Consider the following 15,188-nt stretch of genomic DNA (forward strand, 5'->3'; position numbering starts at 1 on the left):
ATTTGCCTTAAAACATCTCTAGTCAGGTCAGTACTGGGTCCAATCTTTGTAAACCTGGCAACATATTCCTTGGAAGCTTTTCATCCAGAACTGTTTTCTTATATTGTGAAAACTGGGGTGATCAGCCGAGAGGTTGGCTATAGCACTGATTTGAGCTGTCCTCATGGGGCCTCTGCAGTCAGTGCCGCATGTCCTAAGGTGTGAGGTTCCTGGGTCACCCTGAGCTCTTCTGGCAGTGGTTCCGGAGCGCGGTGGTCAAGGCGGACGCCATGCCTGCAGACCTGATGACCTTGCTCTTCTCCAACATTGACCCCATCTACGAGTTCCACAGAGGCTTCCTTCGTGAGGTGGAGCAGAGGCTGGCACTCTGGTAATGCCCTGCACACCCCCCGCCCCCCCTTCCCCTGGCACCTCCCATCATCACTGCTCTCAGGAGCTTTCCAGCTCCGGGAAGTATTTCACAGGAGTCATTATTTCATTGAAACAGATGTTAGTAAATACATAAGTTGCCTTCATTTATCCCATTCCAGAAGAGAGAATTTTGTTATTCAGTCACTCAGTCGTGTCCAACTCTTTACAACCCATGGACTGCAGCATACTGTCCTTCACCGTCACCCAGAGTTTGCTCAAACTCACAGTCCATCGAGTCGGTGATGTTATCAATCATCTCATCATATGTCACCCCCTTCTCCTCATGACCTTAATCTTTCCCAGCATCAGGATCTCTTCCAGTGAGTCAGCTATTCACATCAGGAGGTCAAAGTATTGGAGCTTCAGCTTCAGCATCAGTCTTTCCAGTGACTATTCAGGGTTGATTTCCTTCAGAATTGAATGGTTTGATCTTCTTGCTGTCCAAAGGACTTCAAGAGACTTCTCCAGCACCATAGTTTGAAATCATCAATTCTTCAGTGCTCAGCCTTCTTTATGGTCCAACTCTCACACCCATACATGACTACTGGAAAAACCATAGCTTCGACTATACAGACCAAAATGATATCCTTTTCATCATAAGGGACTGGAATGCAAAAGTAGGAAGTCAAGAGATACCTGGAGTAACAGGCAAGTTTGGCCTTGGAGTACAAAATGCAGCAGGGCAAAGGCTAACAGAGTTTTGCACAGAGAACGCACTGATCATAGCAAACACTGTCTTCCAACAAGAGACGATGCTACGCCTGGACATCACCACATGGACATCACCACATGGCCATCACCACATGGACATCACCAAATCACATCGATTACATCACCACACGGCCAACACCAAATCACATCGATTACATTCTTTGCAGCCAAAGATGAAGAAGCTCTATATGTCAGCAAAAACAAGACCGGGAGCTGACTGTGGCTCAGATCATGAACTCCTTACTGCAAAATTCAGACTTAAATTGAAGAAAGGAGGGAAAACCACTTGACCATTCAGATGTGACCTAAATTAAATCCCTTACGATTATACAATGGAAGTGACAAATAGATTCAAGGGATTAGATCTGATAGAGTGCCTGAAGAACTATGGACAGAGGTTCATGACATTGTACAGGAGGCAGTGATCAAGACCATCCCCAAGAAAAAGAAATGCAAAAAGGCAAGATGGCAGTCTGAGGAGGCCTTATAAATAGCTGAGAAAAGAAGAGAAGTAAAAGGCAAAGGAGAAAAGGAAAGATATATCCATCTGAATGCAGAGTTCCAAAGAATAGCAAGGAGAGATGAGAAAGCCTTCCTCAGTGATCAATGCAAAGAAATAGAGGAAAACAGTTGAATGGGAAAGACTAGAGATCTCAAAAACTTAGAGATACCAAGGGAACATTTCATGCAAAGATGGGCACAATAAAGGACAGATATGGTATGGACCTAACAGAAGCAGAAGATATTAAGAAGAGGTAGCAAGAATACACAGAAGAACTATACAAAACAGATCTTCATGACCCAGATAACCACGATGGTGTGATCACTCACCTAGAGCCAGACATCCTATAGTGTAAAATCAAAGGGGCCTTGAAGCATCACTACAAACAAAGCTAATGGAGGTGATGGAATTCCACCTGAGCTATTTCAAATCCTAAAAGATGATGCTGTTAAAGTGTTGCACTCAACATGCCAGCAAATTTGGAAAACTCAGCAGTGGCCACAGGACTGGAAAAGGTCAGTTTTCGTTCCAATCCTAAAGAAAGGCATGCCAAAGAATGTTCAAACTACCGCACAATTGCACTCATCTCACATGCTAGCAAAGTAATGTTCAAAATTCTCCAAGCCAGGCTTCAACAATATGTGAACGGAGAACTTCCAGATGTACATGGTGGATTTAGAAAAAGCAGAGGCACCAGAGATCAAATTGCCAACATTGATTGGATCACAGGAAAAGCAAGAGAAGTCCAGGGAAACATCTACTTCTGCTTCATTGACTATGCTAAAGTCTTTAGCTGTGTGGATCACAACAAACTGTGGAAAATTCTTAAAGAGATGTGAATACCAGACCGCCTTACCTGCCTCCTGAGAAATCTGTATGCAGGTCAGGAAGCAACAGCTAGAACCTGGACATGCATCAATGGACTAGCTCCAAATTGGGAAAGGAGTACTCAAGGCTGTGTTGTATATTGTCACCCTGCTTATTTAACTTTTATCCAGAGTACATCATGTGAAATGCTGGGCTGGATGAAGCACAAGCTTCAATCAAGATTGCTGGGAGAAATATCAATAACCTCAGATATGCAGGTAACACCACCCTAGTGGCAGAAAATGAAAAGGAACTAAAGAGCCTCTTGAAAGTAAAAGAGGAGAGTGAAAAAGCTGGCTTAAAACTCAACATTCAAAAAATGAAGATCATGGCATCTGGTCTCATCACTTCATGGCAAATAGATGGGGAAACAATAGAAATTTTTATTTTCTTAGGTTCCAAAATCACTACAGATGGTGACTGAAGCCATGAAATTAAAAGATGCTTGCTCCTTGGAAAAAAAGCTATGACCAACCTAGACAGCATATTAAAAAGCAGAGACATTACTTTGCTGGCAAAGTTTTATCTAGTCAAAGCTATGGTTTTTCCAGTAGTCATGTATGGATGTGAGAGTTGGACCATGAAGAAAGCTGAGCACAAAAGAACTGGTGCTTTTGGACTGTGGTGTTGGAGAAAACTCCTGAGAGTCCCTTGGACTGCAAGGAGATCCAACCAGTTCGTCCTAAAGGAAATCAGTCCTGGATGTTCATTGGAGGGACTGATGCTGAAGCTGAAGCTCCAATACTTTGGCCACCTGATGCAAAGAACTGACTCATTGGAAAAGACCCTGATGCTGAGAATGATTGAAGCTGGGAGGAAAAGGGGAAGACAGAGGATGAGTTGCTGGGTGGCATCACCAACTCGACAGACATGTTTGAGCAAGCTCTGGGAGTTGGTAATGGACAGGGAGGCCTGGCATGCTACAGTCCATGGGGTTGCAGAATCAGACACGACCCAGGGACTAAACTGATACAGACCTTGTTGACAACGTGATGTCTCAGCTTTTTAATATGCTGTCTAGGTTTATTATAGCTTTTTTTCAAGGAGAAAGCGTCTTTTAATTTCATGGTGGCAGTCCACCATCCACAGTGATTTTGGAGCCCAAGAAAATAGTCTGTCAGTGTTTCCATTTTTCCTCCATCTCTTTGCCATGAAGTGATGGGACCAGAAGCCATGATCTTAGTTTTTTAATGTTGAGTTTTAAGCCAGCTTTTTCACTCCCCTCTTTTACCCTCATTAAGAGGCTCTTTAGTTCCTCTTCACTTTCTGCTATTAGGGTGGTATCACCTGCATATCTGAGGTTATTGATATGTCTCCTAGCAATCTTGATTGAAGCTTGTGTTTCATCTAGCCCAGCATTTCACATAATGTACTCTACATAGAAGTTAAATAAGCAGGGTGACAATATACAACACAGCCTTGACATACTCCTTTCCCAATTCTGAACCAGTCTATAGTTTTAAGTCCAGTTCTAAATGCTGCTTCTTGACCTGCATACAGGAAGCAGGTAGGGTCTCTGGTATTCATATCTCTTTAAGAATTTTCCACAGTTGTTGTGATCCACACAGTCAAAGGCTTTAGCACAGTCAGTGAAGCATTTGTTTTTCTGGAATTGTCTTTCTTTTTCTATGATCCAACTATACATTTTATAGTATACTATATGCTTTGGTGCATACTCAGTCATGTCTGACTCTTTGCGACCCTGTGGACTGTAGGCCGCCAGGCTCCTCTGGCCATGGAATTTTCCAGACAAGAATACTGGAGTGGGTTACCATTTCCTTCTCCAGGGGATCTTCCTGACCCACAGCTCTGTGTCTCCTGCATTGGCAGGCAGATTCTTTACCACTGCACAACTTGCGAAGCCCTATGATTCAATGGATGTTGGCAATTTGATCTCTGGTTCCTCTGCCTTTTCTAAATCCAGCTTGTGTATCTGGAAGTTCTCAGTTCATGTACTATTGAAGCCTAGCTTGAAGGATTTTGAGCATTACTTTGCTAGGATGTAAAATGAGCACAATTGTGTAGTAGTTTGAACATTTTTTGGCATTCCCCTTCTTAGGGATTGGAATGAAAACTGAGCTTTTCCTGTCCTGTGGCCACTGCTGAGTTTTCCAAATTTGCTGGCATGTTGAGTGCAATGCTTTCACAGCATCATTTTTTAGGACTTGAAATAGCTCAGCTGGAATTCCATCACCTACACTAGCTTTGTTTGTAGTGACGCTTCCTAAGGCTCACTTCACTTCACACTCTAGGATGTCTGGGTCTAAGTGAGTGATCACACCATTGTGGTTATCTGGGTCATGAAGACCTTTTTTGCATAGTTCTGTGTATTCTTGCCACCTCTTCTTAATAGCTTCTGCTTCTGTTAGGTCCATACCATTTCTGTCCTTTATTGTGCCCATCTTTGCATGAAATGTTCCCTTGGTGTTTCTCATTTTCTTGAAGAGATCTCCAGTCTCAGGAGATGATCCTTTTTTGCCTGGTCACTACCATTTCAAATATGATCGAGATATGATAACAGTCTCTGTTAAGCATGGCCTCCCCCTCAGAGCCTCTGGGTGCTGTTCTGAGCCGGGGACTCACCATCACACTAGCAGCGAGAGGAGCATTTCTCACAAGCGGTCCAAGGTTTTGACCTCATTTGTCCCTCTGCTCCAGGGAGGAATCTTCTAGCACCCAGGCCACAGGCAGTCACCAGCGCATCGGGGACATCCTGCTCAGGAACATGCTTCAGTTAAAGGTAGCATGGGCTTGTGAGAAGCTCTGGGCCTAGCAGCTGGTGGCGAGGACACCAGATTCCTCCTCAGGACAGTGTTCTCCTTAGAACGACAAAAGGCAGGACAGACTTCCCCTCAGGTCAGGACAGGAGCCCTTCTGAGCCGCGTTCCTCTCGGTCAGGACACGAGCCCTCTGAGCCGTGTTCCTCTCCGGAGGAGCGCTATTTCCACCAGAATGGGCTTTCCTCAGGTCAGTGCCCCCACAGAACAGAGCTCCCTTCAGGCCAGGTCCTCTCGGAGCTGCCTCCTCCACCCCAAAGGCATTCTCTTCAGGACACAGGCCCCTCAGGATCAACAGCGCCCCACAGGGCTGCCTCCTGCCCGGCCAGGGTTCCTCAGCCGCGCCCCTCAGAGCCGTGGGGCCGGTGCAGCTGCTTCCGCTGCGCTCGCGCCCCTATGCAGGGAGCCCGAGGCACCAGCTTTACCTCCGGCCGCGCCGCCCGCACTCCGGGCGCTGGGAGTCTGGTTCTCGCGGGACTCGCTAAGTGCCCCTCCTCCAGGCTTCCTGCCCCGCCCCTGAGGCTCCGCCCCGCCCTGAGGCTCCGCCCGGCCCAGAGGCTCCTCCGGGCCCGCCGGGTTCCGCCCCGCCCCTGAGGCCCCGCCCCGCAGTGGCCCAGGCGCCCCTTTTAGGCTTAAGGTGAGCGCGTCTCCCCCGGACGCGCCTCCCGGGTTTCGGTTCTCAGGGCGGGCTGTGAGCGCGTCCGGAGGCGGCGTGAGCTTAGGCCCACACGCGCGCGCACCGTTTGGTGGCGCTTACCTGGCCCGGCGGCCGCCTGTGCGGTCCCCTGAGACGCCGGTTCAGGGGCAACCCCCACGGGGACGCGGCTCCGAGGGGCTGACCGGGTGGAGCCGGGGCGCGCGCTGCCGCTCAGCCCATCCCGCCCGCAGGCGCTCACCGGCCACTTCCAGCGGCTGCACGAGGTCCTGACGGAGCTGGAGGCGGCCAGCCGGCGCCTGCGGAGGCTGGAGGCGCTGCGCCGCGACTTCGAGCTGCAGAAGGTCTGCTACCTGCCGCTCAACGCCTTCCTGCTGAAGCCGCTGCAGCGCCTGCGCCACTACCGCCTGCTGCTGCGCCGCCTGTGCGCCCCGGTGCCCGGGCACCCCGACCCGCACGGCCAGGACCACGCCGACCTCCGCGGTGAGTGCCGCCTGACGCCCCGGCCCTCGCCGGCGGGGCCCTTCTCGAGCCTGCCGGGGCAGGGGAGGGCAGGGCGGCTGCTTTTAAACCACAAACTCGGGGAACATGCTCCTGACCGAAGCATCTGACTCCGTTGACTCTGCCGTTTCTCACTTGTTAAAAGGACCAAAGAATAAACCCTGATGCTTGTGACCTCCAAATAGGACTCGCAGTTGCAGGGTAAACTTAGAGCAGGAAATCCCTGCCTCTCAGGTCAAGTCACCACTGTCACCAGACATGCTGGAGAGAGCTCGGCAGCCCGTCCTTCCTCGGGTCTCCCACGTCCTGAGGACAGAACAGATGCTTTCTGATGTACAAGGCACAAAACGGACCCTAGGGTGCCGACAGTGCCCTTCCTCTCCTTCCTGAGAGCAAGTGTTGTTTTTGCTAAAAAGGAGAGGACACACTTTTCCTATGGCTCTAAGCATCTTAAGGGAACCGTGAAAGAAGAGCCCATGTCAGATGAGGACCCACAGCATTAAAGAGCTATTTCCAGAGACTGTCCTGTCTCTTCACCGAGCCTGGGTGTTGGCCCGGAGCAGTTTGGGCTGCATGAGTCCAGGTTTCAGGACCCACACTTGCTCTCCCTGGCAGTCCTGTGAGGAGTTTGAGCGCAGTGTTCCTGGAATTAAAACCACCTTTAAAATGTCACAAGCTGGTCGGGGGAGGGTTTTGTCCCCGCCACCCCAGCCCACTTGCCCCTGCTTGTACTGAGGGACCTCTCCACGCAGATGCCCTCCAGGCCATCACGGAAGTGACCTCCATGCTCCAGCACAGCCTGGTCCAGCTGGAGAACCTGCAGAAGCTGACGGAGCTGCAGCGGGACTTGGTGGGCATAGAGAGTCTCGTTGCTCCCGGCAGGGTGAGTGGCTTCGTTTAAGAACGTTTTTTGAGCTGGTTACTTCACTGTTTTTGACTGAGACATAATTCAGAGTGTATGATTCCCTGGTTTTTTGTGTATTCATGAGGTTGTGCCACATCGCCACAAATTCCAGGACATTTTCATTCCCCGAAAGAAACCCCATCCCTGGTCCGGCAGCTAACCGGCTTCCTTTCTCTGGATCTCCCCCCTCAGGAGCCTCACAGTGTGTGGCCTTTCGTCTCACTTCTCTCTCAGCACAGTGTCTTCACGCTCATTCGTGTTGGGGGTGGTGGCCTCATTCTTCTTGTGGCTGAGGAGCAGAGCTCTGTCTCTGGAGATGGCGCGGCTTGTTTCTCTGTCATCTGCTAATGGACACCTCGGTTGTTTCCACTTTTTGGCCGTTGTGGTTCTGTGAACACCGTGTGCAAGTCCTGCGTGAACGTGTGTTTTCAGTTCTCCTGGGCACACATATATATACCTAGGAGTGTAAGTGCCAAGTCACATGGTCATGAACACTCTGTGTTTAACATTTTGAGAAATTGCCGAAGTTGTCCCCAGAGGCTGCAGCATTTTACACCCCCACCAGGAGCACGTGAAGGTTCTGATTCTTCCGTATCTTGTCTTTCTGAGTTAGCCGTATGGTTCTGACAGTACGCAGTGGCATCTCCCCGTGGTTCGATCTGCATTCCCCTGATGGCTAACACAAGCATCTTTCCTCATGTTCACTCGCCATTTCTGTGCCTCCTTCGGAGAAGTGCCTGTCCAGGTCCTTTGCCCACCGTTTAATTGGGTTGTCTCTTTACTGTTGTGAGGTTCCCTCTCATCTCTGAATGACAGATCTTTACCAGAATATGACTTGCCAAATATGTTCTCCCATTTTGTGGGTTATCTTTTCACTTTCTTGATGGCATCACTTACAACATGGAAGTTTTTTATTTAGCTGATATCTAATTTCTCTGTTTTTTCTTTGGTTGCTTGTGCTTTAGGTGTCATAGCTAAGAAACTATTGCCTAATCCAAGGTATGAAGATTTACCTGTTTTTCCTAACAGTTGCCTATGTTCTAGCTCTTGCATGTAGACGTGACCCATTTTGAGTTCACTTGTGTATGTGGTGTGAGATAGGGGTCCCCCTTCACCCCTCCCAGGCGGGAGTGCAGGTGTCCCAGCGCTCTCCACACCTTAGTCAAAAATCAATGGGCCGTGGAATGACTTTATTTTTGAACTTTCTGTTTAATTCTATGGGTCTCTATGTCTACTGGGCTGCTTACTTTTTGTCATTAATAGCTTTTGCTTTGGAAAGAACTTGCCTGCAATGCAGGAGATCCCAGTTCGATTCCTGGGTCAGGAAGATCCGCTGGAGAAGGGATAGGCTGCCCACTCCAGTATTCTTGGGCTTCCCTCATGCCTCAGCTGGTAAAGAATCTGCCTGCAACGTGGGAGACCTAGGTTTGACTCCTGGGTTGGGACTATCCCCTGGAGAATGGGACAGTTACCACTTTAGTATTCTGGCCTGGAGAATTCCATGGACTGTATAATCCATGGGGTTGCAAAGAGTCGGACATGATTTTCACCTTCACAGTAGTGTTCAAGGGTTGCATGGGGGTGTTTTCTGCCTCCACACACACGTGAGAGCATGGGTGTATAAGTCCTGTTTTCTGTTAGCCTCGGTAGAAGGTCCTGAGAATGTGGGACCGTGAACCTAAGGACCTAAGGAACCTAAGGACCGAGGCTGAAAGGGAAGGTCCTGCTCTCCTGGAGCCGGGCTGTGACTGCAGCCAGGACGCTGTTCCCTCCCACACACACACACAGGCCACCCGGCTCCCCGGGGCTGCTCACAGGGCTGGGGCTCTTGTTCCTGGGGCTTCTTTGCATGCCCCCAGGAAACTGACTAGACGGACACATGAACAGGAACAGCCCACAGGGCAGGGGCGAAGGCGGGCTCCCTGCTGCTGTGACAGAGACCTGCTCTCCTCACACTGGGGTGCCTGGCCTCCCCGATAGACAGCACATCGCTTATCTGAGAAGCAAGGCTGTGGGCTGGATGTGGCTGATGAGGTCCCAGGGTGCGCAAAGTGCCAGGGCGCAGGACTGCGGCGGGCCCGCCCGCCAGCGCCAGGACACAGGCTGCTGGGCCCTCAGGGGCGACGGGGCTGCTCTGCAGGCAGGAGGGCGGGCCTGCTGGGGGCCCCTCCTCCTCCATGGGGCTGGCCTCTGGCTGGGGCCAGGGTTTCTGGGTCAAGGGCTCCTTCCTGCACTCTTGCTCAGTGCATCTGAGTGCTGCTGAGGCCGGAGTCCTCGGGATGTTCTCAGGTCATAGCCCACACTGCCCCCAGAAACAGTCCACAGCGACCGTCCAGGGTCCCCAGGCCGACCCTCCAGCCATGGTGCAGGCAGTCAGGGATGTCTGATGCCTGTGCCCCCGAGGCAGGTGTGGGCCTGGCCTGGTGGTGAGGGGCCCAAGTCCTGGGGGAGTGGGCTGCGGGACCACTGGAAGGTCTTGCCCTAGCCACGGTGCCTTCATGGAGGAATCCTCTGGTCAGGCCCCAGGGCGACCGTTCACGAGTCCCGTGATCTTTGGTGGGAACCAGGTGGCCCGTGCTCCTCCCTGCCATTCTCTAGCTGCCCCGCCCAGCTTTCCCCAAAGCTGAATTCGGGTCATCTCCATGGCAGAACCTTCCAGAAGCACAGCAGTGCCAGCCCTCAGCACAGCCACCTGCGGCAGCTCAGGCATGGGACACTGGGTTGGCCGGCAGCAGACAGGACGCAGGGGACCCTGGGGAGCAGACAGGAGGAAGAAGGCTGGAGCGGCAGGCGGGCTCCCGGGCAGGAGGGCACCATGGAAGGGCCGGCGGGGCCGCGAGGGGTTCGGGGAGCGTGGAGGGTGAGCAGCCATCTGCTAGGTGCCCTGGGCCAGCACTCAGGACCCCCTGTCTTCCAGGAGCTCATCCGTGAGGGATGCCTCCACAAGCTCTCCAGGAAGGGCCTGCAGCAGAGGATGTTCTTCCTGGTAGGTCGGCAGGCACCGTCCGGGCGGGGCCGAGCCATCAGGGGCCATGAGGGACGCGGGGACGCCCTGGGCCAGCCCCCCTCCTGGTTCTGGGCACTGGGCACCTGTGTGCAGGCTGAGCAAAAGCAGGAAGGTAGAGAAACCCACACAGCCGCAGGGCCTGAGGCCTCCGGGAGTCCCTGCCAACGGGTCCCGCTGACTAGCGCCTCTCTCTTGCCTGATCGGTGGATTCGCCCTCTCCTGCGGGAGGGCCTCTCAGGACCACCAACCCACTCCTCCGTTGGCACAGCAGGTGCTGGCCCAAGAGGCCTGCTGTTCACGTGGCTACTGGTCACCTCTGGTCAAAATGACAATGGAGTGGAACAAAAAAAAATCCCTTCTTAGAAAAAATCTCCAGCAAACTGAATAACCACACACGAGCCCTCAGAGTGAAGCTGGTCTGACTATGGACGCTTGTTTTTAGAACTTGCTCACCTAAAGCTCTGGCCCCTCAGTTCTCAGACATGCTGCTGTACACGAGCAGAGACGCCGGGGGGAGCAGCCACTTCCGGATCCGGGGCCTCCTCCCGCTGCACGGCATGCTGGTGAGTGCGTGGCGCTGGGCGGGCCTGGCTCACAGCCGCTCCTCTCGGTCCCCTCACCCCGCTGTGGCTGCTGTCCTCGGGGCATCCATGGCCGCACCCCATCACGCCCACCAGCACCCGCAGGACCAGGCCTGGTCCTCCAGCACTCCACCTGCCAATCCCAAGGAGTCCTGCCCTTTGGCCGGAAAGCCCATGGAAAGCCTGGGCCGGGCGCTGGGGCCACAGCGGCTGGAGGGATGGGGCTGACACCGCGTCTAAGGGAGAAAGCTAAACCTCTCATCCCTAAGATGCTGCATGCTTTACTTCCTTGATTTTATTCATAAATCTTTTCTCTCAAACGGACCATTTTGGTTCCTTGTGGCGCCATAACTTGCTATTTCACAGACACAATGTTAAGGTGGTGACACAGATGCCACCACCTGGATGGGTGGAAAGGGGGGGCCGAGGCCAGCACTGGGCTCGGGGCCGCTCCGAGTGGCCGCCCACGAGTCCTGCACGCGGCCAGGTGACGAGGCACAGGCCCCACGCCCAGTGCTGTCACGGGCCTGGGCTGCACCACGTGCTGCGTCCACGCCGCATGCCCGCCGTCACAGGGCAGCATGGGGCGTGGACGCTGTCTGACGAGCAAGGTGCCTCGTCCTGGCATGACGCAGTCTGTCCTCTCCGCGATCACTGGTTTTTGTGGTGAGAAACCCCCGCAGACACTGACTCCCTACCGTGTGAACCTCCCTCCAACCTGGAACCCACCCTGGGACCAGCAAACGTGGGCAGCCGAGTTCAGGCTTCTGCCGTGAGAACGTGCTGTCGGGCAGCGAGCCCCTCTCGCTGCAGCCCCGCCAGGCCCCATCCGCTGTGGGAGGTGGGTGGGCTCCTGTGTCGGTCCAGGTCCCCAGGTGTGTGCTCTGTCCTCCACCATGCTCTCCCTCATGGCATCTGGCCCTTCTTGCCACCCTCTGCGTGCCAGGCACACACCTCCTTCCAGACAGTGCTAGAACCTCTGACATTTGTTCAGCTTTTCCAATTCTCAGCATGAAGGGGTCAGTTCCAATGACCTCACCCGCCATCCCTAGAAGCACAGCCCCTCTTCTGAAGTATAAAAGTGAAATATAAAAGTATAAAACGTCTTCATTATAGAAAAAAGTTGAAACTGCTGAGTGGAAGTCACTGCTTGCTGGGCTACCCGGCAGGGAGTTCTGTGGGCCTCTGGCCGTCACCTGGGAGTGTGCGCCGCAGGCTGTGACTGGTGCTGGCTCTGCTCCGCAGCTCATCTCAACAGCCTCTGCTTTCACCACTGGCTCCGGAGTCCTGAGCACTGACCAGGGAGCCAGGACCCAGCTCATTTAACAAGTTCCCTGCACTGGACACCTTGCAATGTCTAGATTTTCAGGATGAGAAACAGCACCACCGTTTCTGTCTTTCTACAGATCCTTAGTTACATCCTCGAGATAAATTGTGTGAGCCAGGGCCACTCTTGACCGTTAATGCTCCGCGGCTGCAGAAGCAGCTGGCTGGGTAACCTTCCTACCAGGTGCCTCTGCCCCAGCCCTGGGCATCGCCCCACCTTCCAAGTGTGGAGCGTTTCTAAACCCTTCCAGGCCTCGGGTGCTCGCCAGGTCAGTCATTCCTTTCACTCTGTCTTCAGTTTGGTTTTACCTCAGAGAATTTAAACTCCATCCAGAGAGATCGTGTTTGTCTTGTTCCTGGAACCGCACGTGGCACGGAGGCCCTACTTGTTGAAGGAGTGAAGGTCGCTGTTTGCAGTCAGGCTGTCTGTCCATCTTTTCCTCTGGGGTTTCTGTCCTTGCCACGGGCTCAGAGTCTTTCCCACACCAAGATTGTGTTGCCAGCTTCTTTCCTGGTACACTGAAGTGTTTTATTTTTCTAACTAATCTGCCTAAAATTTGTTGTTTTAGATTGAGAAGTAACATTTTCTTTTTGTAGTCAGCTTTCCCATTATTTGTTGAGTCCTTCATTTTTTCACTGACCCCAAGGCTGCCTTGATCATATAAAACATTGCTGTCTTTATACTTGGGTTCTTTCTGGAGGTTCTGCTCCATTTCTCTCTGTCCTCGCATCTGTCTACACTCTTCTCATTACTGGTTAGTCACCGCATCGGCAAGTTCCTTCTTGTATCTGTCCTTTTAAAAAGCTCTTTGCTAGTCTCAAGCGTCTAATTCTTCTAAGCCAACTTTGGAATCATTTGGATGAATTCCTTCAAGGAACACAACTGAGGTTTCTGTTGAACTGTATTAACCATATTTAACTGAGAGGAGATGCCATCCTGATAAACGCTGTCCTGCTGCCTGCCGCTGCTCGTGTTAGGTTCTGACCTGCAAATCCCGCGTGGGGCACCCTGGTTGGCGTCCCGTGTGTGTGGGGGTGGGGGGCGGTCACCTGTAACCAGCTAGTCCTGGGGACAGACACCGCGCTCACGCCTGACTGGAGGGAAGGCTGGCGGCCTGGCCGGTGGAGTCTCTCCCTGTCGGCACAGCGCCCTCTGCTGGTCTCCGCGAGGTCCCATCAGCCGCGCAGGGCTTGGGCAGAGGCTCCAGCACTGGGGACAGCCACTCTTCCCCGTCTCTGTGACACAGTGGATTCTCAGTCAGCTTCCTGCGTCAAACCGTCCTGCATTTCTGGAAGCACCTGGCTTGGTATAGAATGATGTCTTGTCTCTGCCTTTAGGTCCAATTAGGGAATACTTTTTTCTGGAGTTATTTAATCCCTTATCATCACGGTTAGTCTGTGTGGTTTTTCTTTGAGTCTTTGTTAGGTTTTGGTACCACTTTGTATCATGAATTGTCCGACTCTCTTTTCAACAAAACGCTCACCGTCTCTTCCTGTGCTTGATTTTCAGCTGATAGTGCTGGACCCACCGGTGAGTAGTCGGGTGCCTGTGGCCCTCAGGTCGTCCACCTGGGTGGCAGGGCCCCACCGTGGGCATCCCGGTGCCCCCTGTAGCCTCTGGTAGAGTCAGCGGGGGCCTGGTGCACACCCGTGTCCAGCTGCAAGCTCGGGTCCCGCCAGCCCCGCTCCTGGTCCAGACCCCCCTCTCCGCCCGCAGGTGGAGGATCAGGAGAGTGAGTGGTCTGTGCCACACTGTTTCACCATCTACGCGGCTCAGAAGACCATCGTGGTGGCGGCCAGGTGAGGGCCGTCCTTCCCGTCTGCTTGTGGGTCCCTGTGCCCTGCATGTCACAGTCACCAGGACACACGGCCCGGTGAACACTGCTTTAGGGGAGCAGCTTCACCCTCAGTGGGAGCGTGTGGCTGCTGAGACCATCCCCAGGACTGCCTGGCACCACAGGCTGGGCAGCAAGAGGCCACCTGGGCCACAGCGCAGGACCAGTGGACGTTTCCCTGCCCCAGGTCACATCCCCAGGAAGGAGACCCAGGCTCCCGATGGCCTGTGCGGGCCCTCCATGGGGATCGGCACTGAGCTGTGCCCAGCCCCACGTATCCCAGAGGAGGGCCTGGGTCCTGCCGCACCCTGTGGGGTCCTGGCTGGCGTCCGAAGACGGGGCACTCGCCTCCCACCAGGAGACCTTGGCGGCTTAACTGTGACCCAGGCTCCAGGCACCCATTTCCGCACCACAGTACCAGAGCCTTAAAATCTCGTGATTCAAGAACATACCACAATGTGGGCCAGCCCCAGCCAGCACGGTGGGTCAGGCTGGGCCGTCAGCAGCCCTGCCAGCCCTCAGGGCCCGCAGCACAGGATGCCTGGGTGGGGCAGGCGCCCCGACTCCCTGCCCCACCGCGGGAGGGGGCCCTGCCCAGCGGCTGAGCCTGAGACCTGCCCACAGCACCCGGCTGGAGAAGGCCAAGTGGCTGCACGACCTGAACGCGGCCATCGACGCGGCCAAGACTGGCAGCGCCCTGGTGCCCCCGGCCCGCGTGCTGTGCCCCCTGCCCCGCGGTGAGTGCTAGCCGAACCCCTGGACACCGAGGAGGCTTTCTGGGGGTGGGGCTGGGGGTCGCCTGGCCAGCCCACCCACTACGCCCGCACGCCCTCCTTCCATGGGGCACGTTTGGGGGGTGGCGGGCGTGGGCGACCTGGCAGGGCAGCGCATGGCAAGGGTTCCCGTGTCCTCAGCCAGGGCTGGCCTCTCCCCAGGGTCCCCCAACGAGGCCTCCCTGGAGCCAGAGTCCGAGGACGAGGCTGGCGGGGCCCGGGGCTCCGTGGCGGGAACGGGCCGGCACCGCGCCAGCACCGCCGCGCACGTGTGCTGGTGCCGCCAGAGCAGCGTGTCCAGGGCCGACCACAGCGCAGCTGTCGAGGTGCGGCTGAGC

General features: G+C 54.1%; 1 protein-coding gene across 9 annotated transcripts in view; it reads left to right on the forward strand.

Moving 5' to 3' along the window:
* The window catches only part of FARP2 (FERM, ARH/RhoGEF and pleckstrin domain protein 2), a 98,632-nt gene that overhangs the window by 81,717 nt on the left and 1,727 nt on the right, over window positions 1-15,188 (forward strand). For 4 of the 9 annotated variants that reach the window (XR_011463784.1, XM_070368663.1, XM_070368664.1 and 1 more), the window contains 10 exons: window positions 237-370; window positions 5,150-5,231; window positions 6,157-6,406; window positions 7,177-7,307; window positions 10,246-10,314; window positions 10,809-10,898; window positions 13,753-13,773; window positions 13,960-14,042; window positions 14,702-14,814; window positions 15,013-15,176. Coding sequence is in view for 7 of the 9 variants with exons in the window: in XM_070368663.1 (XP_070224764.1) it covers window positions 237-370; window positions 5,150-5,231; window positions 6,157-6,406; window positions 7,177-7,307; window positions 10,246-10,314; window positions 10,809-10,898; window positions 13,753-13,773; window positions 13,960-14,042; window positions 14,702-14,814; window positions 15,013-15,176 (1,137 nt within the window). In the remaining 2 variants the exon portion in view is untranslated. Of the gene's footprint in view, window positions 1-236; window positions 371-5,149; window positions 5,232-6,156; window positions 6,407-7,176; window positions 7,308-8,293; window positions 8,328-10,245; window positions 10,315-10,808; window positions 10,899-13,752; window positions 13,774-13,959; window positions 14,043-14,701; window positions 14,815-15,012; window positions 15,177-15,188 lie in introns of those variants that run through there. The other 5 variants (XR_011463785.1, XM_070368665.1, XM_070368666.1 and 2 more) reach the window with 5 other exon arrangements.

This window comes from Bos mutus, chromosome 3 (assembly GCF_027580195.1).
Source record: "Bos mutus isolate GX-2022 chromosome 3, NWIPB_WYAK_1.1, whole genome shotgun sequence".
Classification (NCBI taxonomy): domain Eukaryota; kingdom Metazoa; phylum Chordata; class Mammalia; order Artiodactyla; family Bovidae; genus Bos; species Bos mutus.